Here is a 12711-nt window from a genome sequence, read left to right as displayed (position 1 = left end):
GCCGTACGACCTACATCGCCGAACAATAGCCCTAAATTGCAGCGGTCGCCGCAAAATAACTACTCACAGGGACTACGTATTCACGGCATGGGACAGGAGAAGCCTCAAATCTGGCTTGACGGTCGGGCATACTAGAACGCCTATCAGCACAAAATGGACATCGAAAGCTGTGTCGAATTACCTGACGGACACCTCGTGAACCTCTCTCCACGACCTCAACGCAAAACTCAACAATACCAAGCATATCGGGCCCACTACACGACAAATAAGATACCTGGAATTCCTACTGCACGAAACAGTCATCGCGTGCCACCTGAAGAGCCTAGAGTATCACCCGATGCCATGTTTCATAAGGAGAAAACAACCAAACTTCCACTGCCAAAGGCAGTCCCTGATAGGGCTAGAGAACAGCGAAACCAGACACCGAGTCCAACCGGAATACCCAAGCCATCTTCTGCTGGGATTTCATCTGGAGCATCTGGAGAACCTTCTACTGATCGCAACCGAGACCCGTGGAGGAAGATCCGTGACCGATTTGAAAAAGAATCACCGTTAACCCAGAGAAGCTCTTATGTTCGGACAAGAGAGGGAGACGTGGCTCGATCAAGGGCAGTTGTTGAACAACCTAAATATGAGAAGTATCCGGCTCAAATTGCCGTAGACGACCAAACGCCAAGTCGACCAAGCAACACTAGGAGCGCAATTCCGAACCCCAATGCCAATATTAGTCGGGCAGCACCAAATGCACGACAAGATCCACCTCGCAATCCCGAGTCGTCCAGATGGCGCGCAGAAAAAGAACAGCAGACCAATCGTGAAGCCCGCGTCTACATTGCACAGAAAGTAAATACGACCGATACATCTGATTCTAGCTCTCCCTCTCGTCAGTCTATCTCACCGGTCTCCGCTGAAGAGTCAGTGACGGATTGTGACTGGGAAGACCGATTTGTGGTTCACATGCCATCAGCTAAGGATCCCAACCCGCCGACCATGACAGCGGACCAAATCGCAGAGTACCAAAAAAGTATCGAGAGAGTTCGCCGCAGTGGGCGCCGCATGGTTGATCCAAACACCAGGCCAAGCCCACGGAACTCTTTGGGAGATGGAAAACGTGATCCCCCGACGCACCGGGAGAGAAGAAGAGCTTCTGCTCAATACCATACTTACGATGGTCGCAATTCTGACCAACCCGACTCTGATACTCAAGACAGTCCACCAGAACCCGATCGATCGGCAGCTACAAACTCCCAGCTTCATCCCTCTCAGGCTCAAGGACATTACTACAGCCCGGATGAGATTGGCAAGAACCGCATCAGTACTATATGGGAGGAGTCTCCCACCAAAGCTAAAGAAAAGCGAGGATCACATATTGCAGACGGCTCTTTTTTAGGGTGCAAGGAGATCAACGGGCCTGGAACAAAGAACCCGGACGAAATCCTTCTTTTCGCTTCAGGAGAAGACTCGGCCACTCTACAGCCGAGGCCACTGGCGATAGGAGCGAAGAAGAGGCTGAAAGAGAAAGCCTCTCGGGCAGCCCGGAAGTCGGCCGACAAAGTTGCTCTGGAAGAAGAGTGGTCACAAGTTTCTCAGAATTCGAAGCATGCCCAATGCTTGAAGCAGTCGTCGGTAACAATGTGCCAAGAACCCAAGTGCGCGGAGCAGGAGGTAGCAACGCCAGAGTCAAAATCGAGCAAGGAGAACTCCCGTCCCACAGAAAGCAAAGAAAACACCCCAGTGAAGACGGACGACGGACGGGGGGACGACGATGTGTTCATTATCACACCCACTATCACGCGTACTATGATTCCCACTCCAACCCCAGAAAAATCACCAAAGACCGCAAAAACAATATCCATTTTAAAAGCGCAAGGCCTGCGTCGTCCCGGTGGAACTGGTCACTCTGGGACCGGAGAGGCAGTCAAGGCCGTTCGGGCAAAGGCTCAGGTCATCTCTACACTTTCTGGGCTGCGACCCGCGACGAATCCCGCGCAGGTCAAATCGACAGTTTCCTCACTAGCTGCTTCAAAAAGCGGTCTCACCAACCTCCCCATGACCAAAAAGAAGAGCATAAAAGAGGGGTTGGCAAAAGACGAGGATACAAAACCGACAGAGACCGCCACCCCGGAGAAAGAGAAGGACAAGGAGAAACCCGAAAAGACGTCAAATTCCATCCGTGGGTTCATCCGTACCTCCGGGCTAGCAAAGTCCACAAGCATGGTTAGATCGCCAACCGGAAGTTTGGCTACAATAATCCGAAATGGCACAGAGTCACTACGCCATCGTGCTGAGTCTTTCCGCAATGGATCTGGCTCTCTTGTCAGCCGAAAGAGCTCAAGCTCACCTGTTTCTCAAATTTCTCCGCCATCTAGAGACAACTCCGAGTCTTCCAGATCTGACCGATCCTTCAGATCAGCTAAAGAAACACCACCATCTTCTACGAAGCCTTCCCCTGTGAAAGCAAAAACTCGACAGCCAAGGGTATCACTTGAGAAGCCTTCACCTAAGGAAAAGCCTCCTGTGGTGGAACCGAAGCCTCCGCCCAAGAAGGCTTCACCTCCACTAGAAAGGAACACACCTCCACCGGAGCAACCAAAGCTCGAAAAGTTGACCATCTCAGAGAAAGCGTCTCAAGCCGAACGTCTCTCTCGACAGGAAAGGCTCGAGAGATTTAAAGAACAAGCGCGGGCTCGGAGGGCAACGAAAGTGGTTGAAATTGCAGAACTGGATGGTCATCAAGTCTCCGGTGCAACCGATACCCTTCAAGCCAACATCACGGATGTTCGTGATGATCTTGGAAAACTCGATCCCATCGACAAAGACGACGACCTACCTAAAGGACCTTCTAATACCGTTGCTTTGTCCATGATATTTGAAATCGTCCTCGTGGCTGTTACAAACATGCACAAATTCGGCCTACAAACTACAGACAGTGCATACGCCAAGTTCATCATCTTGAATATTCTGAGTATGACTCAACACTGTTACCAAGTCTTCGGCACAATTTATCAGACAGTATCGGTCTACCAGGCCACAGGTACTTGGCCCAAACCAAAGAATGATAAAGCCATCAGTCGATTCATGGTAGAAACTCTCCAAGCTGCAGTTTACCTCGTTATCCTTGGCTTTGGTGCCTTGGTTCTCGGACGTACCGCAGGATACCTTTTCCTTATTGCCAGCTGGATGCTCTGGCTCGCAAAACCATTTACCTGGACATTCCAGTGTTTTACCCGTGCACTCATAACATGATCCTCTATCTTGCTTTCCTACTTCTCCCTTGATCCTTTCCTTAAACTCAAATATCCCCAAGCAGTGGTAGGCGCTTATACGCTGCAGTTCCTTTGTCTTTGATTTTCCTATTGGTCTATAATATCACGTTCTTGGTAATGGGCTTGGCGACCTGTGTTTACTTCTTTTTTTATGTGAGAGAGCGCTGTGGATAGAGGAGCAGAGAAGGTGTCCAGATAGCTGCTTTCTAGCTATTATCCTTACTTCATTCATATGCAATTATTCACCTACATTATTAATGTGCTCTTAATCTTGAAATGGTAATTCTCGATACATTGGTCTAAACGAGATGTTTCATGCACCGCCACACAAGTATGTGCATGATTCAAAAGAATACAAGACAGACCATGTAGATCATCAATGAATTACACAATGACCAGATAATATTCTCGAAGTCCGCTCAATGGCTGAGGCAAATCATGACCCGAATGAAAAACAAAGCCCAGAGCTTTCTTCACGGCTGAAAGCATTCGCACATGCTCCAATGCGCCTCAAGCTCCACTCTATGTGCGTCAAGCTTTTGTCGTTACTCATCAAGGTTCGAGAATTGTCCAAACTCTCGATCAAACGCTTCATCTTGATCCTGCAGATCAATCGCCTCTTCATTTACCGCACTCTGTTCAGCAAAATTGATACCCTCCCGTGCATTCCATGTCTGTATCCGCTCCTCAGCAGAGACTTCTGTCTCTGGAAAGAACGCACAAGATGATGGGCTCGAATGCAAATCGCTGAAAGGCAGAGGTGCCTCGTCGGCATTCATAGAATGATGCACATAAACCTGCGCGCTTCCTTCATTGGGTTCCTCAAGAGCCTGGTACTCTAGCTTTGCCTTAGGCTCAGGACGCTGGAACGTAGGCTCGGGCTCCTGTAAGTGCCGCTCGCTATTTTGACGACCTAGATCAGTATCAGGGATTTTGTTGGGTCGAGGTACGCCCAGGTAATTGTAGCGCTCAGGGTCGTGGTCGCCCCTACGGATGCCTTCCCACTTAGACCCGGTATTCGTATGGAAAACCTTCTTCGAGTGCCGATATTGGATAGTACCATCCGCAGTTTCTTCCGTTTCGAAGAGAAGGGGATGGTATTTGTTGCGCAGCAGGCGGTTGCTAGAGGGCCGCCAGTAAACTCTGGATGGGTCGATTTGTTTGCAGTGGCATGGTCTGAAGTAGAAAGCTTGTCGCAGCTCGTCATCTGTTAGGACTAGATCTGGAAACGTCGATGGAACCTCAACTGGGTAAGCGCTATGTATTCCATCGAGTGGCATGCGGTCAGCTCGACCATCTTTACCGTTATTTTCGACGGGATTGGTCGCCAATTCCCCTGCTGCGTCCATATTCATGTCGGGTATGGTCGAGTGCTCCATGGCTGACTGCGAGCATAAAAGTTGTCGGTTCTTTTGACGAGGGGTTGATAGCGCTCTATGGAGTAAAATTGAGTTGTATCACGTATGGTTTATCAGTTATTAGTTAAACATAGAAGATCATGGTGTAAATTGGGTTTGATTGATCCCATAAATGGAGTCATGAAGACAACTGAAAGGTCGAAGTATATGGCAGAGATGAAGGTCTGGAGGAGTAGTATAAGAAGAGACATACTGTGATCTTGGTGCTCAAACTGCTCTGATATCTCTAGCGTTGTTGGACTAACAGGCCACGTAAGTTGACGATGCACCTGCCCAGGTGGTATCATGAGCAACTGATACGCCCTTCTCTCAATTACTTGATGTCAAGGTTCACGTACTTAATATAATACCTATATTCCCTACTACTAGTTAAGAACTCATAAAATATACACAATATTGGAAATGGAACTCTGAAGCTTCAACTGACTCTTCCGATCCTAGTACAGTATAGTGTCATTGGGGTCTAGCGCAAGTATACTACATACTATGTTATATGATCAAGTGCAGCAAAGTACTGATGAAGTCTCGGCGTAGTCTACAGGTCATAGAGAGCGTGAAATTCCGAATTTCATCTAGGATTCAAAATGCAAGAGGACAAAGAAGAATGATTAGATGTATCATTCTGTTAATCTGCAAATCATTCGTGGAGTGGAGTGTATACCAAGAGAGAGGAACCGATGGGGGAATTAAGCGAGGCAGAATGACATTGAACGAGTAAGCGGAATATCAATATGAGTCCTATAATTACTGAAATTCAATACAGTCTACCAGGCCTTATCTGTCACATCGTGAAGTCAGCTTCATAAATCAGAATCTGAGCAACCAAACTCCAGACCTACCCTAATGTTCCAATACCAAAGTCAAAGATACTAGTATTCTTTAGTAAACATCTCACTGGGCAATCTGACTGCAACTTCTGCGGGATTCAAGTACGATGATCTCGAGGTCCCAGCTAAGTAGAGTGGGGAAACCGACCTAGGTGTAGAATAGACGGAGAGCACAGCAGAGCGGGTATATCAAGATTTCGAGGAATTGTATTTGAATGAGACTTGATATTCTTTAATATTGATTTCTTTGTTTCATGGCAAGCTTATATACCTCAACTACCCTCACAGTGGTAAGATAATCAAGTAATGCTTGTCAAAGAGGGGAAAGGAGCACGGTGTAAAACAAACTCCTGTGCTTGCAAAATGGAAGGAAGACTTCAGTCGCACCCGAGAGAAATAGTTCTCGATGCAATCTCTATAATCGGAAACCCAACAGCGGAAAGAAGAGAGAAGGCAGAATGGGAAGAAACACAAAGACAGAATAGAAAATAGTCCCTGATGGGGAAATTATGATGTTGAATTGAGCATTTTTATTTCTTTTGAATCCTCCTTTTCATCTGCACAGTCCTACCATGCCTATCAATCAATTCATCATGGATTTTGATTAATTGAGCGTAGTATGGACGTAACAAATGAAAAAGCACCAGGCCGCGGAGGACAAATGCGGAAAGAAAAGTACTCTGAGCGATGAAGCGTCATTGTTAAAAGAGACGGGGTATCGGTACAGTGGGAATGTTGGATGTTGAAATAGAAAAATGAACGCTCAGGAAGAAATCGTTGAGAGGTCTTCAATCGTGACGCCATGACACATTGCATAGAGAAGCCGAGATAGGTGTTGGATAGTTTACCTCGGACAGGTTTTGTTTTCGTTGAGTATCGTTGAGATAGGTGATGTTGAATTAAGTAAAGACGTTAAAGAGTAGTGTTGGCAGTAGATCGGAATTTTTGTTTGAGTCCAGTGGCGGGGACATGTTGATTAATTTTGCAGCTTGGACTGAACTCTCCCGGTTGAGTGGAAGAGTCTCTTAGTTCTTTGTTACGGTACCATTGGTTTCAGCGGCACCGTTGGCCTCGGGTTGCTTTCCGGGCACTTCGGTGTTGAGCTCCTTGACTTCGAGGTCCTTGAAGAGATCGAAGACGATGTTTGAGCGATGGAAGTCGTTGTCAACTATTTAATGTTAGTGATATTCGGAAGCGCTCGAATGGAAAGGGTAGTTTGTCTTACCAATGTTGACAAGGTACCAGTCATTCATGACCTGTTGGATCAACTTTCGACTGGGGCTGCCAGCATCGTGGCACTTGGACCAGTCCTCACCCAGTCGGAAAGCCTCATCCTTCCATGCCAGGAAACTGACTGTCTCCGTGATGGTAGGTTGGATGATTTCTCGTCCAGCGAAAATACCCCAGGTCAAAGCGTTCGGGCTGTCGCGCGTGTTGGTTCTTAATCCACCTTCCTTGGAAACGGCGTGGTAGGTAAGATCTTCGTTGTTCTCAATGCGGGTAATGAGTTCATCGATCAGGTATGAGGGAACCAAAAGCTCCAAGTAAGCCTTCTGGTAAACAAATCCGTTCTTGGGACCCCAGCCGTAGATTGGATGAGATGACTTGACACCATTCACAGCAGGCTGTGAGTTGATGGTGAGGAAACCTCTGCTGTTCAGGTCAAGCAATGGATCCTTGATTTCATTGGCCTCGATGGTAATTGGACTATCGCTCCAAGGCAGACGCTCCAGCTTTCCATCCAAGAAATTAATGAAAATATTGGAGATATCTTTCACTGATTTAGGCTCGCCCCACAGCTTGATGTTTTGGGCGTTTGAACCCTTCAAGCCGACACCATAGGCATCAAGCTCGCCGAACGCAGGCGACCGAGAATCGGTCCAGCGACCGTTTGGATACTCGTCCCATGTTTGTGTACGGGCAACATATGATGAGTTGCGATTACGCCAGAAGACCGGTCGCACATCCTCGCCTCTGCGACCCAAGGCCAAAGATGGTCGCCAAGGCAATGATCGTTGAATAGGAGACTCCTCGGATGGGACAAGTCCGAGCTCTTCCAGAACGAGCTTGGTTGCTTGAGCCAGGTTCATGGTGTAGAAGTGAAGGTGGTTAATACCGAAGGCGAGAAGTTCTTTGCACATTTCAGCAATGAGGCGCTTGCCAATGTCACGGACAGCAGCATCGTCGTTCTTCACAGGCTCAAGGGCCTCCATCCATGGTGAGGGCACATGGGCCTTGGTCCAGGTAGACCGGCGAATGAAAGAGTCGTAGGTCTGGATAGGCATGATACCCGGAATGATCGGGATGGTGATGCCCTTCGCACGACATTTGTTTACCCATGTCTTGAAGTTCTCTACATCATAAAACATCTGTGTAATAATGAAGGTACTTCCAGCATCCACCTTCTCCTTCAAGTGGTCAATCAGAATGTCCACGTCGGAGTTATCATCAGCGCCCTCAGGGTACGCACCCACACCGATGTCGAAGTGGTTTCCGTACTTTTCGCGAATATATTTAACCAAATCCTTGGCGTATCGGAAGCCTCCATCAACGGCCTCCCATGCCTCCTTCTCACGCGGTGGGTCACCTCGCAGGGCCAAAATGTTGGTGCATCCGGCCTTATAAGCGGTTTGGAGGGCCTGGTCAATCTTCTCGTGAGGCATATCCGTGCAGGTCAAGTGCATACATGTTTCTAGTCCATACACCGATTGAGCAACTCCCACCATCTCGCAAGTCAGGTCCGAAAGACGACCACCCGCTCCCCATGTGATGTCGATGAATGAGGGTCCTAATCCATGCATACGGTCCATACGGTCGTAAAGGTTCTGAACACCCTGGGCGGTCTTAGGGGGGAAGAACTCGAAAGAAATTCCCGGCTCCCCCGCGGCCTGCTTTTGGGCCAGCTTCTCTCGGATATGCATGATGTCGCGTCAATGTACTCTATGTATTCTGTTAGAGCAGTTCTCTTGAAGGGCAATGAAGCCCAGCCGTTATGGCTATATTTGAGGCAGAAAAAGGAGACTTACTAAAAACACCTGTGTCGAATAAATTCCGTCACGTCTATTTTCACCTAGTGTGGATCTGCGGCGGTCCGTTCTCGCAGGGTCTCGTAAAATCACCAGGATTTCTCGACCAGTGTGCTGGTACCGGATTCAAAGAATAAGGAATAACCCTTAATTTGTGAATTCCGGGGATGTAATCAAACTAAAGGCAAAAATAAAGAAAAAAAGATAGAGATTGAAGGCTCCAGAAGCAAACGGAGGTGGAAGAAGGAAAGTCGAATCAGATTGGGGATTTGGATTTGGCGGCGGGGAAGGCCGGCGATCGGAGCACGTGTTCTAGTCAACTGGCGAGTTTATGTTGTTAAACGGAGTAAGAAGTTTAACTAGGAGCTTAACGGTGATCAATTTATATATTGAACTGTTTATATATATAGATATACAGATGTACAGTTAGAATACTCAGCATACAAGTAAATAATCTCCGACTCTATTACTATCTACCTCTTCTCAATCTTCTGTACTTCAAGAATAAGCACTGGCCCCTCTTCTGCCGTGCCCCTCCTTAATAAAAAAAAATTGCCAGTCTTAGCTAACCCATCGCGGGGCGGAATTTCGCCGATCCCGCTTTTTTTCTCTCTCTAGACATCCCACCGCTTGTATATCCTCGATCCCCTCAATCTCTGCTATACACAATACAAATCGGAATTCTAGTAAGGCAACCCTACCACCCTACATCATGTCCGCCCCTCAAGAATACAAGAGCGAGCTGCTCCCCCTCCTCATGTCCAACAATGTCCTCTCCTTCGGCACCTTCGTCCTCAAGTCCGGTCGCGAATCTCCTTACTTTTTCACCTCCTCCCTCCTGCACACTGCTCCCTTGCTGCGCGCCACCTCCTCAGCCTATGCTAGTGTGCTCGCCAGCGAACCTTTCGTGAGCACCGCCGCCGATGGCACCACCAAGCCCAACTTCGACATCATCTTCGGCCCCGCATACAAGGGAATCCCTATCTGTGCCGCTGTCACCAACGAGTTGGCTGTGCGCGACTCCTTAGCTGCTACTCCGAAGGGTACCTGGGACAATGTCAGCTACTCCTTCAACCGCAAGGAAGCCAAGGCTCACGGCGAGGGTGGAAACATTGTCGGCGCTCCTCTGAAGGGCAAGCGCGTTGTTATTGTTGACGATGTCATCACCGCTGGAACTGCCATCCGTGAGGCTGTCAGCATTATTCAGAAGGAGGGTGGCATTGTTGCTGGTATTGTCGTTTTGCTGGATCGTGAGGAGCGTGTTAGCGACACCGAGTCTAAGAGCGCCATTGGTGTTGCGCAGCGCGATCTGGGTGAAAGCATCCCTATCCGTGCGGTGATTGGCTTGCACGATTTGATTGAGCAGCTTGGCGATAAGATTGGCGCGCAGGAGGTCCAGCGTCTGAAGGACTACCGGGCCCGCTATGGCGCGGAGTAAATATGGCATCCAATGCCTGTTAGCGCCTATCTATACGATGCATTGAGACACGATGTTAGAGACTATTGGAATCTCGGGGAAAAGACGGGAAAAGAAGAGCGGTTATGATACCAGGATAGTTTGGAGTTACGAATTAATATTTACGAGCACTTAAGACATTGAAGCTATGTATATTAGGGAGTGGATGCTCTGCCAAATCCATGAACTGGTAGTACAGTCTTTCAATACTGCAAACCCATCTAGCATCCAATCGGGCAACTTGGATCTGGGCTCTTCGGTTTCTATTCCAGAGCTGCTTGCCTTAGCTCAATGAGGAATAAGAATCTCTCGGAGTCTCTAAGGGGAACCAACGAGGCTTTTCATAGAACCTCGGAAGTGCCACATCCAGCTAATTGTCCCCGTTCAGAAGAGTCGGGATGTCGCACAGGATGATCGGGCGCCCCGAGTTCAACCGCAATGTCTTAGAAGGCGTTTGGGTTTATTGGACTATGAAGCCCGTGTATCTTATCCAAGGAAAGATGTATAAAGCAAGGCCCGCGTATGTAAATAGGTCACCGGGGGCGCCGGGTGTGCTGATGTTCAACTTAGGAATACTAGTCGCTCACAACACAACAGGGTTAATGCCTCAACCCGCACTCGGGGGTCATGTATCTATCCATCAGATAGAGTTGTTGCTATGAACAGGAGATCAAGCTCGTTCATGGTGCCATGAACCCACGCTCAGACAATTGTCAGCTATTCAAAAGTGAATGTTACCTTGGAAGTACCCGGAGTCAAACATGCATAGCTTATGTTAAATGGCAAGTTCATTACGAGAGAAAGTTCGTGAGATTTTACAAAGCTCCGTGGCTTAATTTTTCTACGGACGACAACGAACTGTATTGTCTTAAGGGAGGAATTACCATTCGTCCGTGGGAGCGGCAGGTCCCAGGCACTAAGACTTGGAATTAGGGACAAGCCGAAACCCCACTCCTAAGGCACAGTACTCGTGATGAATAAGTAGTAAATGTCATTGTTGCATTTTTATACGCTTCGAGTGCTAATTGGACAGCAATGAACCCAAAATCGGATCTTTCCGGCAGCTTCCTAGTGGTTGTCTGGGTGTCACAAACAGCCGAACGACAGGATCGGGTTCCAAACGTGGAGATCTTTGAGCAAAGATTCCGGAAAATGCATTCAGCGATCGAAATTGAATTTTCTCGGTCCTTGTTATACTTGGAGTCTCTTAATGAGCTATTATCATCGTACTATGGTGGTCTTTCAAAAAAAATATCGGTCTCCAGATTATATAGATCAAGAAAGGAAAGAGCACTGGCAGCAATTTAGAACTTGCGAAGTGAAGCTGATGGTAAAAACTAGTAGTAGTAGTAGTATACAAACTTGAATATCACCCATATAAGATCTAATATGTAGAAAGTTTACATTACATATTCTATCCAATAAATCGTTAACCACCTTGAGCCCCTGATAAATCTACTCATCTTTTCATCGGCCTCTTGCATCGCTCGGCGAGATGCAGGCGCCACTCTCTCGGAATACCAATGAACCTCGAGGAACTCACGGTATATTCCAAGCAATGCGGTTTGCTTTACTCCAGAGCGAAACTGTCTCCCGTGTACTCTCAAAGTACAAGAAAGGTATCATGTATGTCGTGCTATTGCATTATGATCTTCGACCCATCGATGCCACGGTTCCTTGTTCGATCAAGGCTCTTGACACCGTCGACTTATGTAATGAGCATTCCAGAGCACAAAGTGCAACAAGATAAAAAATTAAGATCGAGCTAAACTCATCCAAAATCTATCAGACCGTTGACCGTTCCATCGAGCGGCTATGGGCATATCAGTCGGCCTGGGATGGTCACTAGCATCCTGTCGGTCCCAGGATCATGGATTTTTGCTAGGTGGCCAATAGACTGACTCACTCGTAGTTAAATCAGGTCTCGAAAGGACAAGCTGTTCAGAATCAAGATAAGATAGACAAATCTACTCCGAAGCATGCACAAAGCATCAATGACGGAACTGGTCAATCCCTGGGATTAGGATCCGTGCAAAACAGGGAAAGCCCATCTACCACTACCTAACTCTAATTATACTTTTCTAGTTAGCCGAATAGAAATATCGGGATGCTAGATATGAGCTAAGAGCTGCTAAGAGCTCGTTTAAAGACTGCCGTTTAGATGCAACCCTATTCACGATACTAATGTCGGTGAATGGATCGCACGCGCAGATGTGGTAGAGATGCAGGAAGGTCTTACAGTTACTCAGCCCCCTCGTCTGAAATCAAATTTTCTGAATGAGAACCAGATTCTCTGTGAGATCTCTGCTGTAGGGCTCGATGCTTTACTATCGTACATATAAGCACGGTCTTCATTTATAGTATACCCGATCTCGCCGGGGACGCATGCTGTAGTGGTCGGAATATGAACATATATTATCTATACGGCCTAGCAGGAATTTTAAATAGTGAGTTGACTATCATTATTGTTGAATTAAGTTATAGATGAATTTATTCATCTACCCTTCAAGTTGGACGTGGGAATCAGAACAGCGATTAGAGTCGGACTATTATGATGAGCATACTATGCAATAGGTGAAGTGAACAAATATCTGTAGACCTTGAGATTGAATGTAGACAATATAAATCTCAACTAAACCTCAAGGTGAATATTCCCTCTACAGTCTCGTTAGGGCTGACAAAGCCAAAAACGGATATTCAATGCACATATGCACATGT

General features: G+C 47.3%; 4 protein-coding genes across 4 annotated transcripts; 2 read left to right on the top strand and 2 right to left on the bottom strand.

Moving 5' to 3' along the window:
- Window positions 1–153: 153 nt before the first annotated feature.
- N7478_008353 (putative NTP binding protein) lies at window positions 154–3246 on the top strand (the record flags this gene model as incomplete). Its single annotated transcript, XM_056924567.1, has 1 exon — window positions 154–3246. The coding sequence occupies one exon, from the start codon at window positions 154–156 to the stop codon at window positions 3244–3246; it is 3093 nt and encodes a 1030-aa protein (XP_056777293.1).
- A 565-nt stretch (window positions 3247–3811) lies between these two features.
- On the bottom strand, window positions 3812–4645 carry N7478_008352 (uncharacterized protein; the record flags this gene model as incomplete). The annotated part of the gene is made up of 1 exon (XM_056924566.1): window positions 3812–4645. One exon carries the CDS (start codon window positions 4643–4645, stop codon window positions 3812–3814), a length of 834 nt encoding a protein of 277 aa, XP_056777292.1.
- A 1891-nt stretch (window positions 4646–6536) lies between these two features.
- On the bottom strand, window positions 6537–8432 carry N7478_008351 (methylenetetrahydrofolate reductase (NAD(P)H) MET13; the record flags this gene model as incomplete). The annotated part of the gene is made up of 2 exons (XM_056924565.1): window positions 6537–6679; window positions 6737–8432. The coding sequence occupies 2 exons, from the start codon at window positions 8430–8432 to the stop codon at window positions 6537–6539; spliced, it is 1839 nt and encodes a 612-aa protein (XP_056777291.1).
- An 817-nt stretch (window positions 8433–9249) lies between these two features.
- N7478_008350 (orotate phosphoribosyltransferase) lies at window positions 9250–9975 on the top strand (the record flags this gene model as incomplete). The annotated part of the gene is made up of 1 exon (XM_056924564.1): window positions 9250–9975. The coding sequence occupies one exon, from the start codon at window positions 9250–9252 to the stop codon at window positions 9973–9975; it is 726 nt and encodes a 241-aa protein (XP_056777290.1).
- Between the last annotated feature and the right edge of the window lie 2736 nt (window positions 9976–12711).

This window comes from Penicillium angulare, assembly GCF_028827245.1.
Source record: "Penicillium angulare strain IBT 27051 chromosome Unknown utg000005l_segment0_segment0, whole genome shotgun sequence".
NCBI classification, from domain to species: domain Eukaryota; kingdom Fungi; phylum Ascomycota; class Eurotiomycetes; order Eurotiales; family Aspergillaceae; genus Penicillium; species Penicillium angulare.
The sequence above is the reverse complement of the archived record's forward strand: the minus strand, read 5'-3'. Positions and strand labels throughout refer to the sequence as shown.